This window comes from Mus caroli, unplaced genomic scaffold, assembly GCF_978045245.1.
Source record: "Mus caroli unplaced genomic scaffold, Mus_caroli_1 scaffold_1, whole genome shotgun sequence".
Classification (NCBI taxonomy): Eukaryota; Metazoa; Chordata; class Mammalia; order Rodentia; family Muridae; genus Mus; species Mus caroli.
In genome coordinates this window covers 104192836-104211266 of record NW_028227256.1, presented here as the reverse complement: position 1 = coordinate 104211266, position 18431 = coordinate 104192836, and the positions used below count along the sequence as shown (strand labels likewise).

The 18431-nt window shown below is 39.4% G+C and overlaps 1 protein-coding gene and 1 non-coding gene across 3 annotated transcripts in view; one reads left to right on the top strand and one right to left on the bottom strand.

Annotated features, from left to right (window-relative positions):
• The window catches only part of Serpinb7 (serpin family B member 7), a 31195-nt gene extending 13286 nt beyond the window's left edge, over nucleotides 1–17909 (bottom strand). The window contains exons 1-3 of one of the 2 annotated variants that reach the window (XM_021174055.2): nucleotides 17742–17909; nucleotides 10670–10720; nucleotides 10013–10129 (exon numbers count right to left, since the gene is read on the bottom strand). In XM_021174055.2, coding sequence (XP_021029714.1) covers nucleotides 10013–10129; nucleotides 10670–10720; nucleotides 17742–17909 — 336 coding nt within the window. The remainder of the gene's footprint in view (nucleotides 1–10012; nucleotides 10130–10669; nucleotides 10721–17741) is intronic. The other variant, XM_021174062.1, reaches the window with a different exon arrangement.
• Nucleotides 5322–5450, top strand: LOC115032487 (small nucleolar RNA SNORA17). Its single transcript, XR_003838158.1, has one exon. It is a non-coding gene; the product is annotated as a small nucleolar RNA SNORA17 (small nucleolar RNA).
• Nucleotides 17910–18431: the final 522 nt, after the last annotated feature.

Below are 18431 nucleotides of genomic sequence, written 5' to 3'. Positions count from 1 at the left end.
GGTTCTTTGAGAAAATCAACAAGATAGATAAACCCTTAGCCAGACTCACTAGAGGGCACAGGGAAAGCATTCTAATTAACAAAATCAGAAATGAAAAAGGAGACATAACAACAGATCCTGAAGACATCCAAAACACCATCAGATCCTTCTACCAAAGGCTATATTCAACAAAACTGGAGAACCTGGATGAAATGGAGAAGTTCCTAGACAGATACCAGGTACCAAAGTTGAATCAAGATCAGGTTAATGATCTAAACAGCCCTATATCCCCCAAAGAAATAGAAGCAGTCATTAATAGTCTCCCAACTAAAAAAAGCCCAGGACCAGATGGGTTTAGTGCAGAGTTCTATCAGACCTTCAAAGAAGATCTAATCCCAGTTCTTCACAAACTATTCCACAAAATAGAAACAGAAGGTACTCTACCCAACTCATTCTATGAAGCCACAATTACTCTGATACCTAAACCACAACAAGACCCAACAAAGATAGAAAACTTCAGACCAATATCCCTTATGAATATTGATGCAAAAATCCTCAATAAAGTTCTTGCTAACCGAATCCAAGAACACATCAAAACAATCATCCATCCTGACCAAGTAGGTTTCATCCCAGGGATGCAGGGATGGTTCAATATATGGAAATCCATCAACGTAATCCAGTATATAAACAAACTCAAAGACAAAAACCACATGGTCATCTCGTTAGATGCGGAAAAAGCATTTGACAAGATCCAACACCCATTCATGATAAAAGTCTTGGAAAGATCAGGAATTCAAGGCCCATACCTAAACATGATAAAAGCAATCTACAGCAAACCAGTAGCCAAAATCAAAGTAAATGGTGAGAAGCTTGAAGAAATCCCTCTAAAATCAGGGACTAGACAAGGCTGTCCACTTTCTCCATACCTATTCAACATTGTACTTGAAGTCCTAGCCAGAGCAATTCGACAACAAAAGGAGATCAAAGGGATACAAATTGGAAAAGATGAAGTCAAAATATCACTTTTTGCAGATGATATGATAGTATATATAAGTGACCCTAAAAATTCCACCAGAGAACTCCTAAGCCTGATAAACAGCTTCGGTGAAGTAGCTGGATATAAAATCAACTCAAACAAATCAGTGGCCTTTCTCTACACAAAGAATAAACAGGCTGAGAAAGAAATTAGGGAAACAACACCCTTCTCAATAGTCACAAATAATATAAAATATCTTGGCGTGACTCTAACTAAGGAAGTGAAAGATCTGTATAATAAAAACTTCAAGTCTCTGAAGAAAGAAATTCTAGAAGATCTCAGAAGATGGAAAGATCTCCCATGCTCATGGATTGGCAGGATCAACATTGTAAAAATGGCTATCTTGCCAAAAGCAATCTACAGATTCAATGCAATCCCCATCAAAATTCCAACTCAATTCTTCAACGAATTAGAAAGTGCAATCTGCAAATTCATCTGGAATAACAAAAAACCTAGGATAGCAAAAACTCTTCTCAAGGATAAAAGAACCTCTCGTGGAATCACCATGCCAGACCTAAAGCTCTACTACAGAGCAATTGTGATAAAAACTGCATGGTACTGGTATAGTGACAGACAAATAGACCAATGGAATAGAATTGAAGACCCAGAAATGAACCCACACACCTATGGTCACTTGATCTTCGACAAGGGAGCTAAAAACATCCAGTGGAAGAAAGACAGCATTTTCAACAAATGGTGCTGGCACAACTGGTTGTTAACATGTAGAAGAATGCGAATCGATCCATTCCTATCTCATTGTACTAAGGTCAAGTCTAAGTAGATCAAGGAACTTCACATAAAACCAGAGACACTGAAACTTATAGAGGAGAAAGTGGGGAAAAGCCTTGAAGATATGGGCACAGGGGGAAAATTCCTGAATAGAACAGTAATGGCTTGTGCTGTAAGATCGAGAATTGACAAGTGGGACCTCATGAAACTACAAAGCTTCTGCAAGGCTAAAGACACCATCAATAAGACAAAAAAACCACCAACAGATTGGGAAAGGATCTTCACCTATCCTAAATCAGATAAGGGACTAATATCCAATATATATAAAGAACTCAAGAAGGTGGACTCCAGAAAGTCAAATAACCCCATTAAAAAATGGGGCTCAGAACTGAACAAAGAATTCTCACCTGAGGAATACCAAATGGCAGAGAAACACCTGAAAAAATGTTCAACATCCTTAATCATCAGGGAAATGCAAATCAAAACAACCCTGAGATTCCACCTCACACCAGTCAGAATGGCTAAGATCAAAAATTCAGGTGACAGCAGATGCTGGCGAGGATGTGGAGAAAGAGGAACACTCCTCCATTGTTGGTGGGATTGCAAGCTTGTACAACCATTCTGGAAATCAGTCTGGCGGTTCCTCAGAAAATTGGACATAGTACTACCGGAGGATCCAGCAATACCTCTCCTGGGCATATATCCAGAAGATGTCCCAACCGGTAAAAAGGACACATGCTCCACTATGTTCATAGCAGCCCTATTTATAATAGCCAGAAGCTGGAAAGAACCCAGATGTCCCTCAACAGAGGAATGGATACAGAAATTATGGTACATTTACACAATGGAGTACTACTCAGCTATTAAAAAGAATGAATTTATGAAATTCCTAGCCAAGTGGATGGACCTGGAGGGCATCATCTTGAGTGAAATCACACAATCACAAAAGAACTCACACAATATGTATTCACTGATAAGTGGATATTAGCCCAAAACTTAGGATACCCAAGATATAAGATACAATTTGATAAACGCATGAAACTCAAGAAGAATGAAGACCAAAGTGTGGACACTGTGCACCTTCTTAGAATTGGGAACAAAACACCCAGGGAAGGAGTTACAGAGACAAAGTTCGTAGCTGTGATGAAAGGATGGACCATTTAGAGACTGCCGTATCCAGGGATCCATCCCATAATCAGCTTCTAAAAGCTGACACCATTGCATACACTAGCAAGATTTTGCTGAAAGGACCCAAATATAGCTGTCTCTTGTGAGACGATGCCGGGGCCTAGCAAACACAGGAGTGGATGTTCACAGTCAGCTATTGGATGTATCACAGGGCTCCCAATGGAGAAGCTAGAGAAAGTACCCAAGGAGCTAAAGGGATCTGCAACCCTATTGTTGGAACAACATGATGTACTAACCAGAACCCCGGAGCTCTTGTCTCTAGCTGCATATGTATTGAAAGATGGCCTAGTCGGCCATCAATGGAAAGAGAGGCCCATTGGACTTGCAAACTTTATATGCCCCAATATAGGGGAATGCCAGGGCCAAAAGAATGGGAATGGGTGGGTAGGGAAGTGAGGGGCGCTATGGGGGACTTTTGGGATAGCATTGGAAATGTAATTGAGGAAAATATGTAATAAAAATATTAAAAATCAAAAAAAAAGATATGATTGACATATCGGTATGTGATAGGTGATATGATTGACATATCGGTATGTGATAGGTGATATATATCACATCATCCTTTTGGACAGTCAAGTTTTCTCTTTTTGTTATTTTGTCTTTTTTTTTTTCAGAGTTGTGGATCAAACCCAGGGCCTTGTGCTTGCTAGGCAAGAGCTCTATTACTGACCTAAATCACCAACCACTTAAATTTTCTTTCTGAGAGGAGTATCTTTCATTTCTTTTTATCAACTAGACTTTTAATATTGTATTTAATGTCGCATATAAATAATGAGAGTGACCATGATTGTCTTATTACTGACCAAATTTTTCAATTATCTTTGAGACAGCAATATACATTCTATGTCTACCTAGTTTATTAAGAATTATTACTGTGTGCTCAGTCCAATGGATGGCTGTGAGCATTCACTTATGTATTTGTCAGGTACTTGCAGAGCCTCTCAGGAGACAGCTATATTGGGCTCCTGTCAGCAAACACTTGTTGGTATCCACAATAGTGTCTGGGTTTGTATATGGGATGGATTCCCAGGTTGGGGAGTCTCTGGACGGTCTTCAGTTTCTACTCCACACTTTATCTCTGTAACTCCTTCTATGGGTATTTTGTTATCCCTTCTAAGAAGGATAAAAGGATGCACACTTTGGTCTTCCTTCTTGAGTTTCATGTGGTTTGTGAATTGTATTTTGGGTATTCCAAGCTTCTGGGCTAATAGCCACTTATCAGTGAGTGCATACCATGTGTGTTCTTTTGTGATTGAATTACCTCACTCAGGATGATATTTACTAGTTCCATCCATTTGCCTAAGAATTTCATGAAGTCATTGTTTTTAATAGCTGAGTAGTACTCCATTGTGTAAATGTACTACATTTTCTGTATCCATTCCCCTGTTGAAGGACATCTGGGTTCTTTCCAGCTTCTGGATATTATAAATAAGGTATGAACATAGTGGAGTCTTTATTACAATGAAGGAGCTAGAGAAAGTACCCAAGGAGCTGAAGGGGTTTGCAGACCCATAAGAGGAACAACAATATGAACTAACCAGTATCTCCAGAGCTCCCAGGGACTAAACCACAAACCAAAGAAAACACATGGAGGGACTCATGGCTCTAGCTACATATGTAGCAGAAGATGACCTAGTCGGTCATCAGTGGGAAGAGAGGCCTTTGGCCCTGTGAAGGCTCTATGCCTCAGTGTAGGGCAATGCCAGGGCCAGGAAGCAGGAGTGGGTAGGTTAATGAGCAGAGGGAGGGCGGAGGGGATAGGGAGTTTTCATAGGAGAAACCAGGGAAAGGGATACCATTTAAAGTGTAAATAAAGAAAATATCTAATAAAAATATTACTGTGTACATTTATTTTTAATACCTTTTTCTACACATATTGAGGTGATAATATTCTCTTACCTCTTCATTTTATTCATGTAGCATATTGTATTTATTGATTTATATGTACTGAAAGAATCTTTGCATCCCTGACACAAATCACACTTGGCCATTGTAAATGGTTCTTTTAATAGGCTGTTGAATTTTATTTGCAAGTGTTTTATTAAAGAATTTAAAAATCCGTATTCCAGAGGTAAATTGGGCATTAATTTTCTTTTTTTACTAGTGTTCTGTGTAGCTTGTCAGCACTGGCCTTTTAATACAGGTTAGGGTTTTTTGAAGTTTCTCAAAGCTTGACAGTTCTGTAAATATCTGGTGAGCTTGTACCTCCTGAGCTTTCCTTAGAAGGGCAACTTTTCATATATATAAATCAATGTATTCATTACAAATCTCTTCAAGTTTCATGTTCTTTTGATTCAGCATTTATAGGTTGCATGTTTCCAAACACACTCATGAGTACATATCCCCAGAAAGACACACATGTATAGACATCATTGAAAATAATAGAAGTCCTGCTCCTAGAGTTTTGCAGGTGATGAGGCTATATCCTATGTGCATCAATAGTTAACAGAGAGGGTAGAGGCCATGTCTATGCTGTGTTCTGACCTGTGAACAACTGAATGATTAGTAGCTTAAGGTTCCCTGAAAAAGGAGAACCAGAGATGGCAGCCAGTCTGGCACTAGAGGTACTAGACAGGGAACACGGCTGCCAGGGTGCAGACTTAGAAGAACCCACCCTAGCACCATGGACCCAGGTGGGAATGAGCCTAAGACAAATGATACTCACGTGAGGCCACTCAGGTGGGCCCAGACATGGAGCTAGCATAAGCTGACCACCAGTCAAGTGCCATGCAAGCCTAGAGGAGGGGTCAGAACATGCCTGAGATGATCCCTTTTCAGTACCATAATGCATGAGTAGGGCATAATACTTCTACTCCTGAGATGACTCCAGACACTCAGAGACCACAGGTGTCACTAAGAGGAGCAAGTAAGTAGTGGAGAAATGGAAGAGAAGGAGAAACAGAAGGCTGTGAGCACAATGTAGAGAAGCAGAAATGCTGACTTGAAGGATTGAGGAACAACCTGATATGAGATGTTTATGACACCTGGGTCCATGGTGGGGTCCTGGCCTGTGTTGCCACTGGGGTCCATGTCTGGGTCCATTGTCTTGTATGATCCATGGTCTGTTACCAACAGAGGCCATGTGGACATCCCTGGTCCAGGCTTCAGCCCAGGGACATGTTGGTATCTGGGGGCTATACAGAATTGTTCCCACCCATCACATGTGCATGTTGGGAGAACTGGCCCTGAGAATATGAAATCAGGGGAGCTGACACTGTCCTTGGAGAGCTGTACTACTTAGAAGAGTGGTACTTCACACTGTGGGACTTAAGGGGGATCCAACCCAATGATGTGAGTATCCTACCATGAGCCCTACCACTAATCTTCCTGACAGTGGGGTGGAAAGAGAAGAGATAGCCTCCCTCCCCCTACCCCTCACCACCTCCAGAAGACAGGAGACATTGCTCCTAGAGTTTGTGAGAGCTGAAAAGCTGACCCCACTTCTCACCTGTTTCAGCACTAGGGTGAGCAGGCCCTGCTCATCACTTGGGTAGCACAGTAGAGGTGACCCTGGGAGAGCTGGTTCCACAATTTGTCTGTTGTTAAGCAGCAAGAGCAATGGTCAGATACCCTACTGACCCTTGCTCCCTTGCCACCTATGGCAGTTGAGAGAACAGCCCTTTTCCTTACCTGCTGCAGCGTTTGGGAGAGGAGATCCTACTTTTCAATTGGACTGTACAGTAGACCTGACTCTGGACATGGGGGGTTGCAAGTAAACCAGCCCCAAGGTGTTAGCATGAGAGAGCTGGCCCCACAACTTGTCTGCTGTGCAGTGGCATAAGCAAGATAGACACCTTTCTCCTTTACCTTGTCTCTCACCACGTATGGCAGCTGGAAGCGCTGTCCCTGGGATCACTAGAGTGGGAGAACTAGCCATATCCTTCACCAGTTGCAACACTCAGGAGAGTAGATCCTGAACCTCTCCTATGCCGAACTGTAGAGCTAGCCCAGGTTGCAAGGGTTGGTAGCACAAGGTCATAAAATCTGGAGAGCCAGTGGGTTGACCAGCTTAGATACCTCTCAGACCCAGACCCAGATCCAGGTCTGTGAATTGGCCCACTCCAACATCAACACCAGATGAACTACTAGAGTGCACGAAGGGATCAGTCCTACACTTCTCTAACTTCAGGATCTCCATGACACAAGTCAACAACAGGATATACAAGAGGAGTCCCAGTGAGGTTGCAGAATTGATAGAGTATCAGAAACCAGAGGCCTTGTACCAAACAAAGTCATTTCAAATGACTTTGAAGTATGGACAGAAAAGTATACTGTAGGGCACACTGTGATACACTACAGCTTCCACAGTGAAATTATTTATCTTTGTTGATGAAAAGGTTGCAAGGGTGGACAGAGGGTACAAGGGGAGGGAAAAATGAGTGGGATTAGAGTGCATGATGTAAAATTAACAAAGAATCAATGAAAAGATAAAAAAATAAAAGGGGAAGCAGGAATAACTAACTATACTAGGTTTGAGAGGACAAATAATACTAAAGTTGCTTGATAAAGTCTCATGGAATCATTATCTTATATTTGTCTAAAACTATACAAAGTATGTGTATAATAAATACATTTATACATATATCATACATACACACACATACATTAGAGGTAGTTAAGTCACTTGAGCTGACAATGCTCCCCATAAAAACTGTGGACTAACAAAAATCCCACAACCATGCATGAGAAACTTCCTTTTGAGTGGCCACTGAGAGTAATAAAAATGACTCCTAAAACTATATAAATTATTAATATAGTTCTGCTTGTCTCTCAGGAGTTGAGTGTGAGTTGCTATTGCTGAAGATATCACAGGCTTAGGACACAGGACTCAGATGACTTGAGCTGGATCTAAACTGGAAGCCTCTTTCCTAAAGTCTAACTTTCATCAATCCAGAATGTACTATGTAAGCTGCCAAGGGAGAGAAAAATTAAGCAGACTGAAATGTTTGAAACACCTATGAGTCAAGCTAATGACCAAAAAGACAATATATAAAGAGTGGTGCAATAAGTGGCACTCACATTTTGATGGTACCCAAGAGATTTCTAATTAGACTTAAGACCCCTCAGTAGGAGAGAAAAGTGAGGTCATTAACATTAGAAAAGGATCTATTACTACCACTTTCCTAGAGCAGCATATTTCAAACTACATTATAAATCATATCCTTATACCAACAGATACATGCAATTACCAACCCTCATCAAAGAAGCTCCTCTTTACAGCAACTGGAGACTATCACAGAAAACCACAACTAGATGCAATACAGAGATCACTAGATCATGGGAAGCCCAGCCCAACAGAAACATGTACATCACAGCTTCTGTATTGATGGCTTGGGGAAAATATAGAAGGAGTGGGTGGAAAGACTGTAAGAGCAAGAACTCCAAGAAATCTTTTGAGAAACAGTCTCTTTCAAGTGACTACATAAAAAGATTAAAACACTGGCAATATTAGAGAATATGGTAACTTGAAAGGGGAAAATTTTTGAAGGGGCTAACCCGTAGGGGGGAAAATGGGTAATTAATGGTAGCTGAAGAGAGGGAAACCAACCTCTACCATGTATTAGCCTCTTTATTGGTTGTCCAATGTAAAAAGGCCAACCCTGAAACCATTTACACACAAATAATATACATGTGTGTTTATATGTATGTACTTTTTCTGTATTTTTTGGTTCTTCTATTATTTGGTTTCAAATATATATTTGGTTACAAATGTGTGTGTGTCCATAATAATTAAAGAGAAAGATGCTATCAACTTGAAAGTAGGGGAAACAAAGTAAGGGCGAGGGAGGTGACATGGAAAGGACTAGAGGGAGGAAACTGGGAGGAAAGTGTCAGAATTACATTTTGATTTAAAGAGTGATCTCCCTATTTTCCATGTTCTTGATCAAATTTTGCTTTCACTGTGCCTCATGTAATTCTTAATGCGATATCTTTTCATGCTATGAGAGTCAGGAAAAAGAAATACACTTAAAACTGTTGTAAAAAGTATAGTAATAGCATAGTAGACAAATAGACAAATGATTTAGCATTTCCTAAATGCTAAATGAGTTAGCGATCTGCGTGGGAATAAAAAAATAAAATATGATAAACACACAGAATGGTTCTCTTAAAACTTCATAGAAATCTTTTGAAATGATGGAAAAATAAAAAGAGGCCTATTACTCTGTAATTGGCAGGATACCAAATGATTTGGGAGTGGTTCTGGGGAGGGGCAAAGAATTTGAGTGGGTGACAGTCAGACGGAACAGTAATGGTTGGGTGGAAGACAGAGAGTTGGCAAAGATACAGGAGATTTACCCAGTGATGTCATAGAGACAGAGTTTTATGAATGGTTGATTGAAGAGTGGATAAATGGAAGGGAGATATGTTCCCACAGAAATATAGGAAGTGTGACTGTTTACTAGTTCTAACCAAGTGAAGTTTCTGATCATCACAGTAATGAAGGTTCCAAAGTAAGCTTAGTGCTGTAGTTTAGGGATTATATTTTGCACCTCATAGCCTTTCAGTAGGCAAGGTACTGTGATGATGCATTGATTCTCAATGCCATTCAGCAATATTAGTCACCTATATAACTCTTGTTAAAACTGAGCTTCTTCTCTGTCAGTGTCTGCAATGGCTGGCCTTATTTGGCTATAACTCCTTGGGAAGAACTTACGTAAAACAGCATCACTAAGAACAAGCAACTAGAAGGAAAAGTGAGGAGACTCACTGAGAACAAACTGACAAATGGGCTCAACTCACTGGGAGTCACGCCTGTCTCAGTAGACCTGCTCAAAGGAAGCAGTAGCTCATCTCTCCCGTAATGGACTCCCCTGTGTGCCCATTTACCACTTCCTGTTACAGCTCAACATCATTACACTAGCAATAGCTTTTGTCTTTGTAGTCTGTCCATCAGTTGAACCATCCTGAATATGGGAGTTCACTGGATGGGAAGGTGATATGTTGAACATAGCAGCATCAACAATAATAAAATAATATTTTATGCCTTGTAGGAAGGTAAAAGACATTATTCATATGATAGATTGGACAAGGTTCAAGTCTAAAGTCGATGTAACTATCTGGGATATGCATTTTTCTCACCTTATGAAAGTCATACACTTTTTCTGCAAAAATTCCAGTGGCAATGCTGAGTTCATAATCCTTATGAGATGAGTTTATGTCAGCAAGAACTCTTTTCAATTGATTCTGAAGACCTGACTGTTATCAAACAGAAGGATACAAATTCAATTTCATACTGAATAGATGCATACTATCACTTAACATGAAATAAATATGTATATTATTCTATAAAAGAACTGAAAAACATTGCTTCAAAAACAGCAAGCAAATCCTCATACTTATCAGTGTTTTTACCCTTTCTTGTCATATTGTCTGCAATCAAACTGAAAAAAAGTTTAGTGAAATGAAGCTATTAGTCGGATATTATCAATTAGTCCAAAACACGTACCAATGAATTAGTCAGGAAGTTAATTTACCTATAAAGGACAGAAGAGAAAGGCTGATTGATCATCAATACTTTACTACAACCTAGCAAAAAACAAAATATTAGTAAATTAATAATTAAATTATCAAAATTATATTTGATATTCTTATGTAACTATATTTGAAGTTTGGAGGAGTTGGAATGGATTGCTTTGCTTTAACAGATTAGAAAGCATTAAAACATATTCAAAATATAGGGTTATCTCCTATTTAGTTTCTAATTTTTTTTTTCTGTAAGGAATCTGTTCCCTTTACCTGATTATTCGATGAGTTTCCTTGTCTTGATGGGGTGTTAAAGTGCAGTGCCTGCAGATATGACACAAAAAATACTGTCAGAATCAGATCAGTTAGCAAGAGATTTTTGAAAATAAGCCTACTTTCTGAAAAACTCATCTAGTGTCAGTTCAATATCAGTAGTGTCTTAGAGCTTACTTTTCTCAAAATTCCAAATGAATGTCAATGTCTTAAGCAGAAAATGGCCTCTATTTTTCATCTTTATCATTTTTTTCCTGTTCCACAAACTAACTTAATTTAGATTACCCATGATTGATAGATTTGTATTAATTTAGTAAATTCAGTGTAAACACGGGCTTTGAAATATTTTATCTCAAAAGTCCCCAAATTTTGTGTTTTGAAGTCTTAATCTCCTGAGCTCTGTTTGGAGGTGAGGATTCTGAAAGAGAATTGGATTATTAGAGTTCAGAATCCCTCCCTTGCTTAATCTCCTTCTGGATTTCTGGTTTCATGGACTCTTGGGAAAGGGATTTCCTGATGTGAAGTGAATGAGAGCCAAGCAAGTACAAATGGAAACCTCTGAAACCATGGAGCCAAATATATCTGTATACCTTAAAGGTCAATTTTCCCTGGTATTTTGTCACAACAGCAGAAGGTTACTGACAGAGGTGCAAATAATACACAGAGTTTTCAACCCAGTCCATTGAAATACTATCACAATACTCTCTACAAGCATTGCACAATGCAAACCATATTGTGTGGGGACTGATGCAACACCCGCACCTCACCTGGGTGGTTCATTGGAGCATTTGGGTCAGTATTCATTAGGTCAACAATTCATGAGTTTATGTAATGTTTCCTTAAATCTTGCCTACCAGAATCTGGCCCCCTCCCCATTTTTAAACTAATTTTGGAATCATGAACTCAATTTGCATTTTATACAGCTATAATCTCTACATATCTTCAAATTTCACTTTAAGAATTAATATTAAGTTTTACTTGAATTTGTCATGTCCTCAAACAAAGTATCATCTTCACCATGTCAGGGACTGAATCCTTCTCATCTTTCCTGGCCCCTGTCATGAGACCCTCAATGTACACTCTTCTTAAGTTATTAATAATATCGAATGTAAAATCACTTGGCTACATTCCTATTTTACCCATTAAGTTTCCTGTAGGTGCAGAAACTCAGGTTTCTGTTCCCATTTTCCCTAGTCTTCATAGCTACATGTTCTCCTGCACCAGCAATGCACTACAAAGATTCACTTCAGGTATCTGTGTTGATCAAGTTTAATGTTCTCTTTTTGTATCAAATGTGATTTTGATTTTGTAAGGGGCATTTTCAACTGATGGAGAATCTTTCTGTGGTGGCAGGCATACATATGGTGATGACTGCTTCATCTCTGAAGCAGCTTTTCTTAAAGCCATCATCTCTACAACATTCATTCTCACCACAACCTACCTTCTGGATTATTATGGAGTCTTAATTCAAGGGCACATTTTGGTAGCTTCTGCCAGAAGAACGGGAATTTTCAAAATTTCTTCCTGTAATTCAGGATTATATCTACAGAGCTTTCTAAATTCTTATGTGTCTAGGTTTTAGAAATTTTAGTGTTAAGTGGCTTTATTTGGGATAGGAATCTATTATATTTATAATTGAACAAAACTGGAAAATTACTATTTTATGCCTAGTTGAAAACTTTGTTATGCTGTCAAGTTGTTGCTGAATTACAATGTACACTTGATTATCTTTAATTCCCTACAAGAAGAAATTTGTTTCAACTGTGGGCAATCATACATCACATGCTCAGTTGTAAAGTATTTTAAAATGTTTACTAGAACCTGCATGGCCTGTGAGCCACAGATCCTTGGACGATTCTGATTAAGTCGTTAGGTGGATTAGGGTTTCCTTGTATTAAAATCTATAGGTATGATAAACTGCTATGGTAAAAGCTCAAGAGCATATGCCTCAGGTCATATACCATAAAAATCTATCAGAAAATGTCTCCACTGATGCTAAGTCGAAAACAACAACCGAATTTGGTGAAATGATGAATGTGGTAATTAGTCTGATTTAATCTTTCTATAATGTATGCATAGATCAATAAATCACATTGTGCTCCATGAATATATTTACATATATAATTATTGTTTCTCAGTTAAAATTTTATTTTTAAGTTGAATTGAATTATTATACTTTTTATATCAAAGAACAATCCATCCAGCTAAGACAGAATATGAAAGTGAAACTTTGTTGGGTTTGGTTGTTTATGCTTCTTTGTCTGAGAAGTTGAGAAAGCTGTAGTGTTGGCTTGAATAAAGCACAGATTGTAAAGCAAGAATACAAAATACTCTTTCTCCTCAGAGGTAGGAAAATGTCCTACATAGTAACTGGTCATGTGGTTTCAATGGACAGCACCGAGGCTGCTGGGGACTCTTCTGCTCTTCCAACAGCTGGAAGGAAAACATAAGTAGCTGCTAGGCCCTGATGGATCAGTTCTACAGACTCAGCTCAGGACCCCTGCAATCCTGACTGCAATGTGGGTCTCTGCAGATAGCAAGGCAGCTGCTTCTGCCTCACCCAGTAATTCTGGTATACTTTTCTCCCTAGCATTTCACTGCAAAGATGAGCAGCCTCAGACTCCCTTTCCCATTCAGAGTTGGCTAAACACACAAATGTTCAGTGGCATAGAAAATACAGTAGTTGTCTCTTCCCACTAACAGCAAAAGTAAATTTAAAGACAGAATGTGCCAGGGTACATTGTGGCTTTAAAATATGTCCTGTCTATTTTCAACAAGGACTTACTAGTCCATGGAATAGTTTGTTTTTGCTACTTCCAAGGAGGGAAAAAAAAAGCACAGACTATCTTGTTTCATTATTAATGTTTTGTCCTCACAACTCTGTACCATTTGTGTGGGAAAATAAGTCAAGCTTGCTTCTTGGTGAAAAGGAAAAGTTGTGTAAGGAGAAGGACAGAATCCAGTGTGTGACAACTGCTCTTGACCTTGAAGGATGTTTTTGTGTCCTTTTTCCTAAAATGAGAAGTGCGAGTGAGGAGAGGGCAGTTCCCTGCTCTGTGAAGTGGTCCGGGGAGAAGAGTTTGACCTTCAGCGTATGAAGGTGAGTGACACTAAGTGACATCTGGTTTGGCCACCAGTGCTGCACTAAGAACAGGGCTAATGGCGTGTTAGTCTCACGTGAGTGTAAATTGTAATATAATTTGACAGGTTTCTTTTTTTGCTGTTTTAGAGCTTTAAACTTTTTGCTTTTAGATCATTCATTGATAAAGAAGCTAGTCAATAGTGTGAAGGGGGAAATAAGTCATCTGCTCAACACTCACTGTACAGCCGACTCAGCTCTTGTTTTTCCTTTTTTTTAAAAATTGGGTATTTATTTCATTTACATTTCCAATGCTATCCCAAAAGTCCCCCACACGCTCCCCCATCCACTCCCCCACCCACCCACTCCCACTTCTTGGCCCTGGCGTTCCCCTGTATTGAGGCATGTAAAGTTTGCATGACCAATGGGCCTCTCTTTCCACTGATGGCCAACTAGGCCATCTTCTGATACATATGCAGCTAGAGACATGAGCTCCAGGGGTACTGGTTATTTCATACTGTTGTTCCATCTATAAGATTGCAGATCCCTTTAGCTCCTTGGGAACTTTCTCTAGCTCCTCCACTGCGGGGCCCTGTGATCCATCCAATAGCTGACTGTGAGCATCCACTTATGTGTTTGCTAGGCCCCAGCATAGCCTCACAGGAGACAGCTATATCTGGGTCCTATCAGCAAAATCTTGCTGCTGTATGCAATGATGTCAGTGTTTAGAAGCTATACTCACTGATAAGTGGATATTAGCCCAGAAACTTAGAATACCCAAGATGTAAGATAGAATTTGCTAAACGCATGAAACTCAAGAAGAACCAAGACCAAAATGTGGACACTTTTTCCCTTCTTAGAATTGGGAACAAAACACCCATGGAAGGAGTTACAGAGACAAAGTTTAGAGCTGAGACAAAAGTATGGACCATCTAGAGACTGTCATATCCGGGGACTCAGCTCTTCTTAAAACTCCCCTTTGTAACAAAAGAGTCCCAAAGCCAGTGTATGTAGACTGTTATTTGGAAATATTGAAGTGTAAGAAAAAAAAATAATAAAATATCATGGTGAAATGCTAGGACTCAGTCTTGCTACTTACTAATAATATATTCTTTGAGCTAAGCTTATGAAAATTATATAAAGATTCAAAAGATACTCCTCTTAAGTTTTGAAGAAAGTTTTGGCAATTAAACCTATTTAATGTCATTATTTGCATTTTTGTGCTGCTTTAGTTATACTGATTCAGTCCTAGTTGGCTTGTGAAGATCTGGAGCAGTGCAATTCTGACTAGATACACAGCAATTTTATCTGAACATACAAACACATTGGTCCAACAATAATATGACCATGTCTGGAGTGGCATGGGATAAACAAAGAGAAATACTAGAATTTCAAAGGCTTTATCATAAGGCTATTTCTTCCTTTTTCCATTGGAAACATTTTTTTCCACCTGAAATGTTACGTTTATGCTGCCATAGCCTCTTATGGACATGAAAGGAGATCAGCGATTCTTTGTCTTTTTATAAGTAGTCATCAAGTTAAATCAGATAATGACAAGGACTGAAAACTCTGCCAAGTGAGTTTCAAGATCCTCGTATTAGCTATGGGGAAGGAGGGAGCCATGGATGTAGTTTCCCTGGGGCTCCTACCTAAGTACTCATGCCAAATCACCACACTACCATTTCCCTTACAGAGTGCTCCAATAGGAATGCACACTACAGTAGTTATTTTTAAATGCTGTTTGGGAAACCCACGGAGATCTTAGGAAACACAAGTTTGTACAACTTGTAAATAATATTACTGTCCAAGTTCGTGGTTTAAGATAAATGCAAATCCAACATAGTGAATAGTAATTTAACTTGGGAGAGAAGAGCAAAGGGAAGAAAAATGCTTGCTCTTTCTGTGTTGGGGTAGATAGGAAGGTTGTCAATATCAGAGCCAAGTGAAAACTATGAGGCAAATTATACGGCTTTGTAAACAACGTCAATCACAGCAAAACACATCAGGAAGCAAAGAGGCTTAAAGGTTTGGAGAAAGGATTACCTAAAACCAAAGGATTGACCTTAGGCATTTCCACTGTTAGGGACAGCAGCAACACTGAGCCAGGGAGATGGCTCACTGGGTAAGGCACTCACCACACTAACATGAGAACTCTAATGTGAATCCCCTGAACTCACATAAACTGGGGTCCAGAACCTGACAAGTCTAGAGTCCTAACACTTCCCCAAGGAGCTAGAACGTAGAGACGGGAGGATTTCTGGAAGCTTGCAGCTAGCTGGCCAAGCATTGTATGGAGGAAACAAGCAAGAGATTCTATCTCAAACAAATGGAAAGTGAGGAGCAGTTTCTCAGATTATTCCCTGATCTCCATATACATGCTGTGGCTTACGTATACCTACACTTACATGCATGAACATACACAGGACAAGGATTTCAAAGAATACCAAAACAAAAGAATTAAGGTGAACATAACCAAACTATGATATTTTGAGCATCCAAAGAAAAATGATCATTGGTTCCTTGGAAGTGCCTTTTGAAGACATATGCATGGAAGTTGTAAATTGTGACTCCATTGATCAAATCCAAGTTCCCCTGAAATTTAAATGTGTAATTCATATTGCTAGGGAGCATATGCTCTATGGAGGAGCTAATAGGGGCAAGACTGATGTGGGAGCCTAATATCCAAATCAGCATGTCACAAAGGACTAAAACTTTGCATGACTATTTGTGACTGTAGTTGATGTTTTCTTCTCATGTTTCTTGTGGGCTATCATGACAGCAGCAGCTATAGAAATTCATGCACGAGAGTGAAGGATGATGCTGTAGAAAGAAGTCTCTAGCCAGATGGTGGCTTTTTCAATTCACCAGGACACAGTTCAAGAAAATTTACTTTAAAAGACCAGGCAGAGTTTGAGTCACAAGACTGGCATCCATCACCACACAGTTGGCTTGGTAATCCCACCATAAAAATCAAGATCATAATGCTACTTCAGCGAGTTATTGAAATTGCCAAATAAAATTATGTTTTATAATAATAAAAGTGGGCTTGTCCCAGAGGTTTTAGTTAACAATGTCATCAACAGTTAGTTGTCACTGATGTTGCCTTGTATGACCCTCTGCCACCTCAGCTGTCAATTCCTATGTCTCCTAATAGTCTGACACCACTTCACTCGGCTGCACACTTGCAGCAGACTCATTAAGTTATGCAGAGATAGAGAAAATCATTGCAGTTTAAGGACACACAGAGACAACCCACAACAGTACTGGACTAAAGTAATAGGTACAACTAGAATCAAAAAGAGATGGCTTCTGAGTCTGTGGAAACAGCTACACATGGCAAGATAGGTTCTGTTGAGTGGGTGAATTTCTATGATGATTTCATGGGAGAAAAGAAGAAAACCTTGACTATAGCTCTTTAGAGCTGTGTACAAGGGCACATTAATAAGCACTTTCTGAAAGTGGTGAAGAAGGCGGTGATGGCACATACTGTTCAAGTAGCCTTCCATTGTCTAGATGCCTGTGACTGTCATTTGTGTCCATGTGACCTATGTTTAAACTAGGACATCAGGTTGTGTTTGAGCACTTGTCTAGCAAGTGTGAAGGTCCTATATCCAGCACTACAAACAAAACAAAACAAATCTGGGACACTTTGTCAAGTTCTATCAAAGCTGTGTCTATTAATCCTGTGGCTCTCAAACAGGGTATGCCTGGAGAGCTTTCTAAAACTGACAGGTGACCCACACCCATATCTATAATTCCTAATTCATCCTAAGAATTTACATCCCCACCAAGTTGTCCAGACCCTGCTGCAGTTGCTATCAAAGCTAAAGGATTCTGAGAAACAATCTGTTGATTAAAAGCATCCCAAGATTTATTTCTTCTTACCCCCAGCTGAAAAGCAAGGACTGGAGGCCAAGTCCAGTGCTTATCATGAAACATTTTCTTGGAGAAAACAGTTCATTCCTAGGATTGATTGGAAAAGGCAGCACTAACCTTGTCAATCTGACGTGCACAGTCACCTCGAGCACCCAGACGGATTAGGGTCAGTGCAGTGAAGATGCTCAGGGAAGAGAAGAATACATTTCCATTTCCTTGGCTACTATCCATCTCTCTGAATAAGTCGAAGCCAAATTCTGCATTTGCTGCAGCAAGGGAGGCCATTTTGAAACCAAGTATTGCCTGGAGGTCAATGGAGAATTAAATCAACTCAGAGCACATTCATGTGTTTATTATGATTATTAACTCAAAGCTTAATTTTTCAACTTTGTGTGCAATCATCAAGCAGCTTGGGACAAAAGAGATGATTCATTTGGACCTACATTCTTGGGTCTACTACTCTAAAACTTTCTTGGCAGTGGTACAGAATACTTTCATTTTCCACACCCTGACACATCAACAAAACAGCTACTCTATTCCCATTGGGAATGGTCCTGATTTTCTTTGATGGGTTACTCTATCTTCAGTGGTCCTGATGGCATGTTTTCAAGATGTACATTCAGGCATTTACTCATTCTCAAATAGCCTCACATTTCTAAATTGAGGAAGAGCAAAAGTATTACTTCCTGAAAGGAAAGCTACATCATGCAGTCCATTCAATATAGCCGTTGTTTCCTAAACCATTTTTACTTTATCACATCATTTCTTCACAGTGTCTCTATTATGGCTTTCATATTCATCCATAGA